Here is a 17,104-nt window from a genome sequence, read left to right on the forward strand (position 1 = left end):
ATTTAACCAGTTCTGAATTTAAAATGACTTCTGAAACATTGAAACTCTCATCAGGGTCAAAGCTTTCATTTTCGTGCTCTTAACGGGGGAGGTTCCTCTTCCAAGTAATGGAGCCCATATTTAACAAGGCCCTGGCACACGCACAGGGGCCACTAGGAAACGCTCCAGATTTAATGCCAGACATTAGAAGAAACTTAACAGAACATAACTCACTGGGAGGCTGTACAGGAGAAGCAGAGTGTCCAAACATTAACGGGGCTGTGAGAAACCTCTTCTGCTTCCAACCAACAGTTGACGGTGAAGGTTATTCCTGACGCTCGCTTCTTTGGCTCACTGCGTTCACTGCAAAGCTACACAGCTTTTCTTTGAACACGGACTAAAAGGAGGATCTTAATCATGGATATCATTATTATCACGGATATTATTTCCAGAAAAAAAGCCTGAACGTATCGCATCACTGAGCTTCTCCCCTTCTGAAGCAAACCTGACGACTTTCAGATATAAACCCCTTAAAGGATCAGATCTTCTTGACTCTGCACTTTGGTCCAATATTCCACCTCATTTCCCCCCAGTATAACACAGACGAGCCTCCTGTGTATAATACACCTGCTTTACAGAGTTACGCGTGTTGCTCACCAAGGTCTTCACTCTCTAAGCATGTAGCGTGTGGTTTAAATAGTATAGAGTGTAGCGTGTAGTGTATAGTGTGTAGCGTGCCATGTGTAGCTTGTAGTGTGCCGTGTGTAGCGTGTATAGTGTGTAGTGTATAGTTTGTAAAGTGTGTATATATAATGTGTAAAGTGTGTAGTGTATAGTATGTAAAGTGTGGTGTATAGTGTGTAGTGTATAGTGTGTAAAGTGTGTAGTGTATAGTGTGTAGTGTATAAAGTGTGCAGTGTATAGTATATAAAGTGTGTAGCGTATAGTATGTAAAGTGTGGTGTATAGTGTGTAGTGTATAGTGTGTAAAGTGTGTAGTGTATAGTGTGTAGTGTATAAAGTGTGCAGTGTATAGTATGTAAAGTGTGGTGTATAGTGTGTATAGTGTGTAAAGTGTGTAGTGTATAGTGTGTATAGTGTGTAGTGTATAAAGTGTGCAGTGTATAGTGTGTAAAGTGCGTAGTGTATAGTGTGTAAAGTGCGTAGTGTATAGTGTGTAGTGTATAAAGTGTGCAGTGTATAGTATTTAAAGTGTGGTGTATAGTGTGTAAAGTGTGTAAAGTGTGTAGTGTATAGTGTGTATAGTGTATAAAGTGTGTAGTGTATAGTATGTAAAGTGTGTAGTGTATAGTGTGTAAAGTGTGTAGTGTATAGTGTGTAGTGTATAAAGTGTGCAGTGTATAGTATGTAAAGTGTGTAGTGTATAGTGTGTAAAGTGTGTAGTGTATAGTGTATAAAGTGTGCAGTGTATAGTATGTAAAGTGTGTAGTGTATAGTGTGTATAGTGTATAAAGTGCGTAGTGTATAGTGTGTAAAGTGTGTAGTGTATAGTGTGTATAGTGTATAAAGTGTGTAGTGTATAGTGTGTAAAGTGTGCAGTGTATAGTGTGTAAAGTGTGCAGTGTATAGTGTGTAAAGTGTGTAGTGTATAAAGTGTGTAGTGTATAGTGTGTATAGTGTGTAAAGTGTGCAGTGTATAGTGTGTAAAGTGTGCAGTGTATAGTATGTAAAGTGTGTAGTGTATAGTGTGTAAAGTGTGTAACCTGTGTGCTGACTCTCTCGATGACACAGGACACCACATGGAGTATCTGCATTTTAGTGTCACAGTCACTGACTTGCTGTAAGAGCTGGAAGAGCAAAGCAAAGATAGACTCCAGGTACTGAAGGAGGAGTGGAGAGAGGGAGAGAGAGAGAGAGAGAGGGGAGAGAGGGAGAGAGAGAGAGGGAGAGAGAGAGAGGGGAAGAGAGAGAGGGGAGAGAGGGAGAGAGAGAGAGAGGGAGGGGGGAAGGAGAGAGAGAGGGAGGGAGGAAGAGAGAGAGAGAGCACGAGAGAGAGAGAGAGAGGGGGAGACAGAGAGAAAACACCAGTGAATAATAAACATTTTTTTTAAAAGACAGAAAAATAATAAAATATCTCTTAATAAAGAAATCAGGACTGTGATATTAATATAACAAGAACAAAGACATCACACTAAAGCAATAAACACAATAAGAGTATAAATATAACAACGTGTATATAATAATAATAATAATAATAATAATAATAATTTAATAAACGAAGCAGGATTCTTACCGGCAAAAACTGTTCTGTCCTGAACTCAAAGTCATCGACAGGTGAGAATACATTAAGGAAAAACACACACACAAAAACCAAAACAAAGGCATACAATATAGTTTTAGAAAACACACCACAGACTATAGACCATACCAGAGACTACAGACCAGAGTCTACAAACCACAGACTATAGACCGCAGACTAGAGACTACAGACCAGAGTCTACAAACCACAGACTATAGACTGCAGACTAGATACTACAGACCAGAGTCTACAAACCAGACTATAGACCGCAGACTAGAGACTACAGACCATAGTCTACAAACCACAGACTATAGATCGCAGGCTAGAGACTACAGACCACATAGTCTAGACTATGGACTACAAACTCATGACCATAGACTACAGACCATAGAAAGCAGACTAGAGACTACAGACCATGGAGTCTACAAACCACAGACTATAGACCGCAGACTAGAGACTACAGACCAGACTGTAGACTACAGACCATAGACTACAGATCATAGTGTAGACTACAGACCACAGAGTGTAGACTACAGACCATAGTGTAGACTACAGACCAGAGTGTAGACTACAGACCCGAGTGTAGACTACAGACCATAGACTAGAGACCATAGTGTAGACTACAGACCACAGAGTGTAGACTACAGACCATAGACTACAGACCATAGACTAGAGACCATAGTGTAGACTACAGACCAGTGTAGACTACAGACCACAGAGTGTAGACTACAGACCATAGACTAGAGACCATAGTGTAGACTAGAGACCATAGTGTAGACTACAGACCATAGAGTGTAGACTACAGACCATAGACTAGAGACCATAGTGTAGACTACAGACCAGAGTGTAGACTACAGACCATAGAGTGTAGACTACAGACCATAGACTACAGACCACAGAGTGTAGACTACAGACCAGAGTGTAGACTACAGACCCGAGTGTAGACTACAGACCCGAGTGTAGACTACAGACCATAGACTAGAGACCATAGTGTAGACTACAGACCACAGAGTGTAGACTACAGACCATAGACTAGAGACCATAGTGTAGACTACAGACCAGAGTGTAGACTACAGACCACAGAGTGTAGACTACAGACCATAGACTAGAGACCATAGTGTAGACTAGAGACCATAGTGTAGACTACAGACCATAGAGTGTAGACTACAGACCATAGACTAGAGACCATAGTGTAGACTACAGACCACAGAGTGTAGACTACAGACCATAGAGTGTAGACTACAGACCATAGACTACAGACCACAGAGTGTAGACTACAGACCATAGACTACAGACCATAGAGGCTCAGAGTGCAGTTCTTCCACAGTCCTCACCAAGGCAACAACTACAATTTCAACCATTAAAAAATGGGAAAAGTTACATACAGTATCCTAGCAACCCTTACAGTTCTCGGCACAGAACAACTTGGACCGTAAACATTTATTTACTCCACTGGATGAGTGGTTGTGTGCCTGAAGACGCTTCCCTGGTCTTTAATTGGGTTACTGAAACATAGCTAAGAGCCGCTGAGGCGCAGGGCGTCCTTGTGAGGTCCAGGGGTGAAGGATATCCAGCTTCAGAGTGGTGGCTGTTTCAATACGGACCTGAAACACAGAGGATAGCGTGCGGGGTCACCAGGGTGAGACACGGATACCTGCGCACACGGTGATATCAGCGGGACTGGTCTCACCGCTGGGAACATTCTGAAGGACAACAGATTCTTTCCCAACACACACCAGGGACCAACCCACCCACACGGGCCGTTAGCCGTGAGCAGCCTGGCTGATGGACCGTCTGGAGAGGCAACTCCCCCCCTCCTCACACAGACCGCTCTGGCTAAGAGGATCTGTGAATGTGCTTTATTACAGCTGCTAGTTTCTTCTGAAATTCAGTCTCATTCTCAGCAGCAGGTTAGAGCTGTCATTGTGTATGCTGCGTTAGCTCCTTAACTGCTGAGTAACAGCGCTCCCACCACACACACACACACTCGCACGCATGTGCACGCATGCACACACACGCACAGGCACACGCACATGCACAGGCACACGCCTTCCCAGGGTGTAATGTGGGAAAGTAAATGTGTTGATGTGAATAGCAGGAACTTAAAGTCTAAACAATTCTGAAGGACAGATGTACATTTAATGGTTCCAACACACCAGGCTATACAGCCAGGGTCTGATGGGAATATACAACCATTTGTAATGAGTGTGAGTGTGTGTGTGTGTGTGTGTGTGTGTGTGTGTGTGTGTAAAATTAGCCCAATTTGACACAGTCTAATCTCAACCCCTTTTTACATTAAAGTTTAGTAGCATGGCTAATTTTCCACAACTCTACACCAAACAAAGAAACACACACACACACACACACCCACCTACACCCACACTTTACCATCCTACCCTGAAAGAAACACACACACACACACCTGCTCTAACAACCAGAACACAGCACTGGATTCCAGACCAAAGAGGACAGTAAGCTTTACCACAACCCCCGTGCACGTATAACTAAATAACACGAATGCAAACTACAATAACTCAGGGAGTTCAAATCATAGTTAGTTTGTTCGGTCTGCAAGGCCGTCAGGTGTGGGCAGGTGTGAGCAGGTCCAGGTTGTGTATTCTGTGTAATCAAACAGGCAGTGATGGACTTAACAAAACAGCATTTTGCACAGACTTTGATCTTTTTTGATTTCATAACATAAAAGAAAAACCTTCAGACAAACAGGCAATAAGTGCAGAAACATGAGGTTTCACTCCCTCACCACAAGATCAGGGTCCTGCATGAGGCTGAGGAAGGACTCATACAGCAGGGGGCGCAATTCTGACTTAAACTTCACTGAGATCCATTGGCCAATCAGCCAGATGACACGGCGCCTGATCACCTTATACCTGAGAACGGGGGGGGGGGAGGGAGAGAGGATAAGAGGAAAAGAAAGAGAAACAGAAGAAGACAGATGAAGAGAGTTAAATTAGTGATCAATTAGTGATGAGTTAATTTGGTGAGGAGTTAAAGTGGACATCATATTTCACTGTTACAACTCTAGTCACCGTGTTACATCACTCAGTGATTCTTGTCTCAACGGAACAAACATTCTTGTTAAGACACTGCAGTCAGATAAGCTGACCCAAGTTCAGAAGGGCACCAACTTAATCACATCACAATATTTTAATAAATTCATTATTTTCTCTACTGAATTTTACACCAAGGACATGAGACACGAGAACTGGGAGTCGTGTCTGCCACTGGCAGGATGGGCCAGATGTTGAACGACTGGAGGGAACCAGCGGCTGCCAACTCACCAGTGCCAACGCTGCAGCAGTGAGCCGGGGCACTGCTAACCAGGAACTGGCTAAAGCTCAGATGATGAACAGATGCTGAACTAACTCGCTGTCAGCATTCACACACCACGTCCTCCCCACACACAAGCGTGACGGGGTCCGAGATGGCTGCAGGCATCTGAAATGCCTTCAGTCCCCACCGCGACACACACCCTGGTCTCCGTCCCACCAGACACAGAGCGAGGGATAAAGACAGATGAAGAAGGACAGACAGACAGGACTTGAGGGACCCATTTCACACAGGAGAGGAGAACCCAGAGACATGACTCTGCCCCCTCTGCTAGAGATCCCAGACATGACTCCTCCAGCCTCCCTTCCAGGGGCTGTGTGTTAAAACACTATCAGGTATTGCCACCATAACCCAATCACTGCATGACCTGGGAAAGGGCACAGCGCGGGAGGCGAGAGCACCTCACCTGAGCTGTCCAACGCAGTCACGCAACTGTGTGGGGCGGGTGTGTGAGGGGGCAGGTCTTTTTCAGAGGTGTCCATGGTGCACAGAGCAAACAGGACATCCAACAGGATAAATATGAAACTATTTCACTCCTACAGTTAAACATGGACAGAGAGAGACAGCTGTACACAGTCTGTTTGATCAACACACACACACACACACAAACAAACCTCTGTGTACACTGGGCAAGCTTGGTCCTACTCACAGATTTCAGAACATCGTTTAACAGCAGAAATAACACATGGCTCTGCTCCCAATCACACTAACACGCAAATACTAATGCTAAACACACACAGATGTGCGCACGCACACACGCACACTGTATTGGGTTACATCCACATTGACAACCTCAGTGATAAACAGGAATGATGAGGAAAGGCATAGGGCGAGAGAGGGAGAGGGAGAGAGGGAGAGGGAGAGAGAGAGAGAGAGACAGAGGTAGAGAGGGAGAGGGGGAGAGAGAGAGAGAGGGAGGGAGGGAGGGAGAGCAAGTGAGAGACAGAGGTAGGGAGAGGTAGAGAGAGAGGGAGGGAGGGAGAGAGAGGTAGAGAGAGAGAGAGGGAGAGAGGGAGAGAGAGAGGTAGAGAGAGAGAGGGAGGGAGGGAGGGAGAGAGAGAGGTAGAGAGGGAGAGAGAGAGGGAGGGAGGGAGAGAGAGGTAGAGAGAGAGAGGGAGGGAGAGAGAGGTAGAGAGAGAGAGGGAGAGAGAGAGAGAGGGAGAGAGAGGGAGGGAGGGGGAGAAGGAGAGAGAGAGGTAGAGAGAGGGAGAGAGAGAGAGAGGGAGGTCTGGAATGTGATCGGGGGGGGGGGGGGATGTATTTGAGTTGTGCACGACAGAACAGTATATCAGATATACTGAAAACTTCCACTACAACCACATGGACTACAACGATAAGTTGTAAGTGCTCCCTCTGTAGGTATGCTGGGATTTTGTCATTGAGCTCATAAACCTTTTCTCTGCTCCGGGCCACACCGGTGCGGTCCCCTGCGTGCGCGTGCACGCGTGTGTGTGTGAGGAGTCAGTCCTGCGCCCCGACACCCTGAATGACACCTAGGGCATGGAGGGGCCCAGGCAGTCCCCCGTGTCTGTGATGACGGACGACGTGTTTATGCTGCCTCACCGGTAAAAATGTTCACATGTAAACATGTTTAAGAGGTGCTACATCTGGTTATGGTGATGACAGGAAATATGCCCAGGCATCTTTGAGCTTTAGATGGTTTCTCACCAGTGTGAAAGCAGGGCAGATCTCGGAGCAGGGGCTAACCCATCTGGTACCGATCCCCACTCGGATTCCTTCCTTCAGATTATAAGAGACAGAACCCGTCCAACTCTTGCCCTCCAACCACAGACTGTTCCCAAGACTCAACACGAACGACAGCGTTTACCCGTGCAGGGACAAACGGGCCTGCATGTGGGCAAAGTTATCCCAGGATCTGCCATCAGTCACACTGCCCATATCAATCCAGCAAGAGTAACCCTCTATTGTTGTGGCATTAAATGCCACTGACTCCCCACGCAAAGATAATCCGACCCCTGCGCAAGGTTTATCGGGCTGCTGACGCCTGTTCCACTCTCCCCTATGGCGGACTCGGACTCGGATAAACGGACACGGGCTCTTTTCACAATCAATCTTTATTCCACGTCTGATCTTATCTGGTTCAACACACGAAATCCCCGCCAGCACAAACTAAACGTGTCCGTAAGCCGTAGACGGCAGCCGGCACTTCCCACCGTGGAAAACAACACCACAAAGCCGCAGCGAAAGGGAGGGGCAGAAGGTCAGATGAGAGGCTGTTTGATCCACGGAACTCTTAGCTCCTTGATCTGGAGGACAGAGTGCTTCTCCGAGTGAGAGTTCACCAACACGCGTTCTTCACACCTGTGTGGTGAGCTCACTTCCTGTCCTGGAGGATTAAAGGTAGGAAACCCTTTCAGCGTGGCCCGAGCCGAGCCGGGAACGTTGGGGGTCAGACAGCTTCATGTCCCTCAGGGGTTTTGTACGCACCTGTTGTGAGAGACTTGAAGCTCCGCCAGCAGCTGGTTACTGAACCACTGGTCGAAGTCCACACTGTCAAACAGCTCGTACGCGGCCAGCCCCACGGCGTTGTACACTGCAGACACACCAACAACACAGCAACGTGTTTACACAAACCTGCATCGCTCATGATTAAAAACTGCTGCATTTTGATCAATATTTTGGCTTTAAAGGTTTTTCGCTGGTTTCTATGGATTAACAGGACCAGCTGAGGATGATGTGATGTGTCTGTGGTTTCCACTGCTCACAGCAGGACGTACCAGCTCAGAGTGATACAGAAGAAATGCAGCAAAAAAGAACGAATGAACATACGAAAGAAAGAAAGGAGTTCACACCTGAATCCTTCAGCAGAAGCTGCGCTGGGTCGTCCACATCACTAGGACCTGGGGAAGATGAAGGGGGAGAGAGAGAGAGAGACAGACAGACAGACAGACAGAGAGAGGGAGAGGGACAGAGTGAGAGAGAGAGAGAGAGAGAGAGAGAGAGAGAGAGAGAGAGAGGGAGAGAGAGAGAAAGAGAGACAGAGAGAGAAAGAGAGGGAGAGAGAGAGAGAGGAGAGAGACAGAGAGAGACAGACAGACAGACAGAGAGAGGGAGAGGGATAGAGTGAGAGAGAGGGAGAGTGAGAGAGAGAGAGAGAGAGAGAGAGAGAGAGAGAGAGAGAGAGAGGGAGACAGGATGGGAAGCCAAAGGGTCAGTACAATTTTTTTTCAAACCTGCCAACATTCAGCTTGAGCAGAGGACCAAAGGCATAAACATACACTCCAGGTAACCATGGTTACTGCTGCCACTGCTGACAGCCTTCACCTGTGTGGCGCGCTCCTCTAACGGCCCGGCAGACAGAGGCTCCGACACGCCTCACCTCCTCAGCTCAGCACAGCCAGGAACTCAAACACACGCAACTATTTTTCATTCTGCTTGGTTTGGTTTAACAGCTACCAATAAGAGCTGCTCATATTCTGTTTAATCTAAATGCAATTGATTAGGTTTATGTGGTTAGATCAGGTAGTTTCCAGGCAGTTTTCTGCAGGCACAGTGCACAGTGTTGGGTGGTGTTTAGGGCATAAAGACTGACGGTGGTGTTCAGGATATATTTATGTGTTAGTCAGCCACTCCTTTAGTCTAGTTTATCTCAAATCCAGCCAGTAAGACTCCTCCTCTAGACCTGTCCTGCCTCGGGCCCTATCCCTCGAACCCTGACCCTCGAACCCTGACCCTCAAACCTCAGGCCCTGATCTGATCTTACTTTAACGTTTCTTAGGGTTGGAAATTGTCTTGTGTTGTTTACTGTTTCTAGCTGCTGTAAACACATCAGAAAAGGTTTTGCTGTGTTTTTACACTTTGTATTTATATACTGACATTTAACCAGATTAAAAAGCTAACAGTAGTCTGTACTGTAGAGTTTGTTTTCCTTGAACAATATGGCTCCTGTTTGTAGAAACAAGTGAAACGAGAAAACACACACACCCACACCCACACACCCACACCCACACCCACACACCCACACACATACCCACACACATACCCACACACATACCCACACACATACCCACACACATACCCACACACATACCCACACACATACCCACACACACCCCACCCACCAGAAACAGATACATAAGAAATCCAAACTTGTCAAACAGGTTGTGATTCATTTGGGGTTTTTTTCCCCCCAGATCAAACATCCCACCTTGCAGGTTGTGAACCATCTGGAGCAGGACTGGGGTCAGCGTGGCACTGTAGTTGTGAAATATATCCAGGAACAAGACCTCCGTGCATGGCTGGACACAGATCAGGGAAGAAAGACGGGATGGAAGGGCAAACACATGAAATGAACAACAGGAAACTCATTTGCACAGACAGATTCAAAGAGAGCGCCAGATCTGTTTTCCATAATCCCCCCTGACGTGATCGATGTATTGGCTAAGTGTCAGGGCTCGCCCAGGGCCTGGGTGACGGGGTCCAGGTCACAGATAGGGCTGAAATCACCTCTCCAGATCAGCCTGGTGTGTGAGTCACAGTGACCCCAGCCTGTAGACGTGACCAACGCCACGTGGTCAGGTATTGGCGCAGGCAAGGGGACAGCACTCCCGCTGAGCTGCGCCGTCTCCACACCACACCCTGAATGGATGTGACACACTGTCATCATGTCTTTGTGAAATTCCTGAATACCTGTACAGTAAAACCAGGTTTCAGACCTCCCAGTGGACAAGGGTGTTGGGACAGCCAGCTGAGAGAAGCAACGTGAGCTGGTTGTGTCAGACACAACTGCTGCTAGGCTACAAAAACTTCAGCTCACTGTTCATTTAAAGGTACCCTGAAAATTACACCAGTCATGTGCAAATACACAGAGCTCTGGGCTTCTACCAAACCCCTCATTAGACCCTGTACCTTCAATGGTGTGTGCACGCGTGCGTGTGTGTGTGTGTGTGTATGCGCATGTGTGAGTGTGTGTATGGGTGTGTGTGTATGTGTGTGCGCGTGTGTGTGCGCGTGTGGGACTAATAAGTACGAGAAGGTGGCTTTCTTTAAAGTGTTCACTGGGGCAGGGGTGGGCGGAGTCATCTACAGGGGTAGGGCGGAGACATCTACAGGCCACTACCTTCCTGAGTGCCCTGTCACTCTGATCTAACTGGAACACTTCACAAAGGCCAAATGTCTCCCACTGCTCACACTTAACTGCTCTCCTGTTTCAAACAAAGTGTGTGTTGAGGTGCCATGTCACACTCAGGACCAGAAACCTGACACAGCCACAAAACTTATCTGTAACCTAGACAAGGTTTGGCGTTATCCACACATCTCAGCCACTCACCAAACGAGCCCTCAGAACCATTGGAAACGGGCTCACTAGAAAGGACTCTGTCCACTGCAGAGCAGTGTATGGACAGAAGAGTGTGTGGACAGGAGAGTGTGTGGACTCACCCGTAGACTGTACTTCCACGAATCCCCTCCAGTTTCCTCTACAGCTAATGGAAGAAAAGAAGCAGGTCAGAGAGGCTCCAGCTGTAAACTACTACACATCAGAGGTGTTAAGTGCACTGAAGATGTGGGTGATTTGAAAGTCACTGAGGAGTGTCTACAGAGCTGAAACCTCCACTGCTGTACTGACAGGATGTGTTTAAAGTGGCCCCCTCTCTCTCTCTCTCTCTCTCTCGCTCTCTCGCACACACACACCCACCCTCTCACACACCCACCTACCCTCTCACACACACACCCCCATACCCATTCACCCTTCACCCTCTCTCACACACACACACCCACCCCCCCACTCACCCACACCCCCATAACCACCCACCCCCCCACACACACACACCCACACCCCCATACCCATTCACCCTCACACACACACCCACACCCACACCCACCCTCTCACACACACCCACACCCTCTCTCACACACACCCACACCCTCTCTCTCACACACACCCACACACCCACCCTCTCTCACACACACACCCACACACCCTCTCTCACACACACACACACACACACACACACCCTCTCTCTCACACACCCACACCCTCTCTCACACACACACCCACACACCCACCCTCTCTCACACACACACCCACACACCCTCTCACACACACACACACACACACACCCTCTCACACACACACACCCACCCTCTCTCTCACACACACCCACCCTCTCTCACACACACCCACACCCACACCCACACCCACACACACACCCTCTCACACACCCACCCTCTCACACACACACACACCCTCTCACACACACACACACCCTCTCACACACAAACCCATATTCCCACACATTCCCACCCCCACCCCCACACAGTTAGAGGTGGCGGACATTAGCACGGTGTACCGAAGCTCTCTGGGTCTTCCTCCCACATGGCGACCTCTTCCTGTGTGAGGAGGAAGTATTTGGAGACCAGCCTCGTCCCGATCTCGGCCAGCGTGGGCGGAGTGAAGAAAGCGCTCTTAATCCGGTGTGCTTCCAGGGTCTCCGCGTTACTCTCTGGGCCAAACGATACGGTCAGAGTCACCTCACACATCACAACATCTCCAAGGCACAATATCAAAGGCGCCAGTTTGTCCAAACATCATCTGGTAACTCTCCGTTTGGGGTTACGGATATGTGACGATGGGGTTTGAGTACCATCCACGTTCTTGTCTGGTCTGTAGGCATCGTTTCTGACGATCATCTTGATGAGGCTCATGCACTGCACGATGAAGCGCTCGAACACCAGCCCCTCACCCACATCGGTAAAGACGTAGGTGACAGTGAACTCCAGTGAGCGCTGGATTAGTGGGATGAAGGGGTATGGGTGGTGTTCCAGAAAGTCCAGCAGCTGCAGACACAGTGCAGGATCAACTGGACGCTAAAACTCTTGAGTGGTTCACAACAACAAACCAGTGACACCAAAAAACACTCCAGAGCCTTCCAGAGAGTCTCCAGAAAGTCTCCAGAGAATAACTAACTATCTTACCACTTTGGTGTACAGAATAACGGTCTTCTCTAACTTTTCTCTGCAAACACTACCTGGTCCAACTAGCCGACCTGAGAGACACAATGACACAAATAAAACAAACAGAACAGAAACCACAGTCACAGACAGTCCAAACACGTCACTACCCAAATGCACGCACCCAGACGCACACACAGACGTGCACACACACACCCCCCCACTGCCTGGTGAATACCAGTACAGACCCACATTTCAAGCTCATCATTATCAAATCAGTCGACTGCAGAGGTCTGAAATTAAACTGCAGCATTTTTCCTGCTTTCTGTGTGACATCATCAGTTAAACGTTTAACGAGACCACTTTTGGGTGAAGTTTGAAGGGAAGTACAAAGTGCCAGTTTCCTTTATCCACCCGAGCACTCGGCACGTTAAACTCCGTGGAAAACACCTTGCTGCAGCTGACCATGAAAAATGACTCTCCACTCGTACTGCAGGGAATGGGACCCTGACAGTCCTGTTCCTTAACCCTGTAGGTGCTGAGCTAGAAGCAGTCCAGACGCCCCCCGCCCCGCGGGTCTGCTCAGACAATACCGTGCTGTGCTCGGCTCTGAAATATTGCCTGCTGACCTTTCGAGGAGATTAAGCAGCCAGCTTGCAGAGAAATGAAAAAATGAATCGATCTCCAAATCCAGGCTTATATGAGGGACCTTATCTGGCTCGCACAACCATATTTTCACATTCAGTTTGTTTATTGGCTAAGCCGCGCCACACGCGGAGCGGAGAGGCAGGCCGAGCCAACTGCTGCCCCAGTTCAGAGGGAGCGTCGTCTGAGATGAGGCAGACAGATAGGGCTAACTCTCAGCCCTCCTCCAGCTGGTGGAGCAGACACCATACAAACCACACATCGGCGTTATTACTGAGCAGAGGGGTCTGTGAGGGTCCGAGAGCTGCTCTGTGTAGGACATCATAACGTTCTCCTGCTATACAGGGACAGAGCTACAGTCTGTTAGAATGTATGGGCACAATTCCAGGTCAGTTATAAATGAACACAGCCCTAGACATAATAAAGTTTAATATCATTTCAGATTAAGCCGCAGAGAATATAACAACAGTGACTTCCATACACACGATAAACAAAACCAAAAACCAGTCTGACTGAATGACAGTCTTAGCAGGAGATACCAGAATGAAAGATCATATCTTAGCAGAGTCAGGAGGACACTTAAGTAGGATGGACACACGTAGAAAAGAGTGCTTAAAGAGAGGATACTTACAGCACTCTAGAAACTGCTTCAGTCTCTCAAAGACTGCTGAGAGGAACCCCTAGAGAGAGAGAGAGAGAGAGAGAGAAAGAGAGGGAGAGAGAGAGAAGAAAGAGAAAGATGGAAAAGTAAGAGAGTGAGAGGTGTGGGAGGTGTCAGATGGAGTTAGGACGTGTGATGTCCCAGGAAGACATGTGATGTCCCACAGTGCATGCCCTGTTATCTCCTGCAGCCTGCAGGGCTGGTCCACAAGCCCCGCCTACTTCACCAGCGTGAAGAAATGTCAGTGTGGTTAATGATGTGAGCCAGATTACCGTCAGATACACATATGGTACAGATTAACGTCTCTGTAAAAGAATCTGTTAGAGCCTGGACCCCAACAGCTCAAACTCTCCAGACATTCATAAGATGAACCCGGGATCCAAATATCTGGGTGGTGTTCTGAAGCTCCTCAGTGGTCTAGACCAGCTCAGACATATTTCTCTACCATTCTGTCACGTAACAAACCCAATGCGTCCTTAACAACATCTACACCAAATGCTAGGGAATGAAAACCAGTTTGTCCAGTAGGGGAACAGGACACAGGACGTGTGGTGGAGCTGAGGGACCTCTACCCTGTGTGTGTGTGTGTGTGTGTGTGTGTGAGTGTGAGAGTGTGTGTGCGTGTGTGTGCGCGTGAGTGTGTGTGCGTGTGAGTGTGTGTGTGTGTGTGAGCGTGAGTGTGTGAGTGTGTGTGTGTGTGTGAGTGTGAGAGTGTGTGTGCGTGAGTGTGTGTGTGTGTGTGCGTGAGTGTGCGTGAGTGTGTGTGTGTGTGTGAGTGAGTGTGTGTGTGTGTGAGTGTGAGTGTGTGTGAGTGTGAGAGTGTGTGTGCGTGTGTGTGAGTCAGTGTGCGTGTGTGTGTGTGTGAGCGTGTGTGTGTGTGTGAGCGTGTGTGTGTGTGTGAGCGTGTGTGTGTGTGTGAGCGTGTGTGTGTGTGTGAGTGTGTGTGTGAGTGTGTGTGTGAGTGAGTGTGTGTGTGAGTGAGTGTGTGTGTGAGTGAGTGAGTGTGTGTGTGTGTGACAGCTGAGGGCAGGGAGGCTGGAGCTGCTGCTGTGTGACTGGCTGGGTAGCACTCTGACATGTACAATATGAATTTTACAGTGACTACTCCAACTACAGAACAGACACCCACACACACACCCACCCACACACACACCCACACACACACACACACACCTCATCTCACATCCCCTGATCACTCCCATCTGTTACCACCTCATTTGTGGCTAATGATCTTTTAATGTCTGAACTGGTCCCTCACAACCTTCAGGGCGTCTCCCTTTCACAACTACCAGCAGTCCGTAAATCAGACTCTTCTGCTCACAGGCTGTGTGTTCTGGAGACAAGACCAGGGACCTGGTGCAGTGAGAACAAGCAGAACTATTGCACTCTGTGGTAGTCATAGCAACCCAGGACCACATGTCCCCCGTCCTCCGAGGTGTGTGTGACGTCCCCTGTCCTCTGAACAGCTGTGTACATGTCTCACACTTACCATCACCTCCATGTTCTTGTGTGGTTCTACAAACCCATGCACAGTCAGTTTCCGCAGAACTGTGGGGGGAGGGGCACAGGGCAGATGTTACCCGTGATGTCACAACTCAACACCCAATCACAACTCAGAATAATGAGGAAGGATTGTGTATTGAGTTGTGTGTGTGTGTGTACGTGTGTGTACACAAGTATGACAGTATAGCATGTGTGTTTGAGTATGGTGTGTGTGTGCGTGAGTTAATATCTGACCATGAGTCTTCACTCACCTCATATTGCAGGTGACAATTAATAATGGACATTAACTCTGTGTGTGTGTGCACATGTGAATGCGAATGTGTGTGCGATGCGTTCGTGTGCATACCCTTCAGAGAAAGCAGCATGTGTGCATGTGTATATGCGTGTGTGTGTGCATGAGTGCACGTGAGCGTATGTGTGCACATGTGTGTGTGCATGTGTATGAGTGTTTGTGTGTACGTGTGTGAGTGTACGCGTGTGTGTACGTGTGTGTGTGTGTGTGTGTATATGCGTATGCGCGTCTGTGTGTGCGTGCGTGTGCGTATGCACGTGTGTGTGCATACGTGTGTGTGTGCGTACCCTTCAGAGACAGCAGCGTGCGCTCCAGGGAGCTGAGTGCAGCGTCCTGGTGTCCAGCCTGTAACTCCTGCAGGTAGGAGTCAGTGTGGTGGTTCCACAGTGAGCAGGTGAAGCCGTAGATACTGGACGCCAACTGGAACACACACCAGCAAACCACATCAACCCCTGTGCTGTAGGGCAGTGGCCTAGAATCATGTGTGGTTGCTATGGCGATGGCAGCATAATTGATGTTAGGCCACAATAGTGATGGGCGGGTCAAACTATAAGATCGCTATGGAGACAGCAGCATCACACCATGGCATCGCTATGATGGCAGCATGTTCTGTGGGATGTCTACATGTGGTGCTAACAGCACCATGCTGTGGGGTTGCTATGGTGATGGAAATAATAATAAACTCAGAGCAATGAGCTGAAAAAGCCATGGGACAGAAAAACGAGCTCACTGAGACAGACAAACGACCTCATTGGGACACAAATGACCTCACCAGGGCAGATAACTGACCTCACCAGGACTGGCATTCACACTGGAGACTGGCATGCATGTCTGTTTGAGGGGATTAACTGAAAAGCTCCAGGTAAAACAGGCCTATGTCCTGGATATCCAGGATAACGTGCGTTTGTTGACACACTGCACGATGCCCACTGAAGCTCCATCACCACATCACTCAGTCTAACTGACTGACTGAGAAACAACAAAAACTTGCACTTGGCAACAGGTAGCAGACAAGCAGAGCCTTCGTCAAGACGGAGTCCCCTCCGTACCGTCCCGATACGTCTGTCTGACAGCCCTGGAATGAAGTGAGAAGACTTTGAACATCTGTGCGCGGAGTACAACACACTGTACAAGCACCTGCCTACAGCCTGCTGCACCTTCCACCACTAAGAAAGAACCTGGCAACCCCCTCAATGGAACAGCTCAGGCCACCCCAGCGAGGCCAGACCACGTTAACTGCACTGATGTTTATGAAAATAAACATTTACCCTGAACCCTCGTGGACATATCACTAAACATAGCGCATTTCATCTTCTTTAGGCTTAACTAGTAGCATAAACCAAACGTAATTCACTGAGCAACCACAATTCAGAGTAATAATTAATAACAATAATATTAAATATTAAAAGCACTAATATTAATGTTTCCCAGCAAAAGAATTCTGTTTTAACAACACAACTCACATGTTCACTGGTTGTGTTACAATAAAGACGACGGGGGTGTTT

General features: G+C 48.2%; 1 protein-coding gene across 2 annotated transcripts in view; it reads right to left on the reverse strand.

Moving 5' to 3' along the window:
- ipo11 (importin 11) overlaps nucleotides 1-17,104 on the reverse strand; it is a 67,102-nt gene that overhangs the window by 32,054 nt on the left and 17,944 nt on the right. For both annotated transcript variants that reach the window (XM_035536173.2, XM_035536174.2), the window contains exons 6-19: nucleotides 15,887-16,019; nucleotides 15,294-15,352; nucleotides 13,775-13,823; nucleotides 12,523-12,593; nucleotides 12,192-12,384; nucleotides 11,898-12,050; nucleotides 10,987-11,030; nucleotides 9,755-9,845; nucleotides 8,400-8,447; nucleotides 8,035-8,140; nucleotides 5,000-5,126; nucleotides 3,809-3,842; nucleotides 2,233-2,273; nucleotides 1,703-1,819 (exon numbers count right to left, since the gene is read on the reverse strand). In XM_035536173.2, coding sequence (XP_035392066.2) covers nucleotides 1,703-1,819; nucleotides 2,233-2,273; nucleotides 3,809-3,842; nucleotides 5,000-5,126; nucleotides 8,035-8,140; nucleotides 8,400-8,447; nucleotides 9,755-9,845; nucleotides 10,987-11,030; nucleotides 11,898-12,050; nucleotides 12,192-12,384; nucleotides 12,523-12,593; nucleotides 13,775-13,823; nucleotides 15,294-15,352; nucleotides 15,887-16,019 — 1,266 coding nt within the window. The remainder of the gene's footprint in view (nucleotides 1-1,702; nucleotides 1,820-2,232; nucleotides 2,274-3,808; nucleotides 3,843-4,999; nucleotides 5,127-8,034; nucleotides 8,141-8,399; nucleotides 8,448-9,754; nucleotides 9,846-10,986; nucleotides 11,031-11,897; nucleotides 12,051-12,191; nucleotides 12,385-12,522; nucleotides 12,594-13,774; nucleotides 13,824-15,293; nucleotides 15,353-15,886; nucleotides 16,020-17,104) is intronic.

This window comes from Electrophorus electricus, chromosome 20, assembly GCF_041902795.1.
Source record: "Electrophorus electricus isolate QZ-2024a chromosome 20, ASM4190279v1, whole genome shotgun sequence".
Taxonomy (NCBI): domain Eukaryota; kingdom Metazoa; phylum Chordata; class Actinopteri; order Gymnotiformes; family Gymnotidae; genus Electrophorus; species Electrophorus electricus.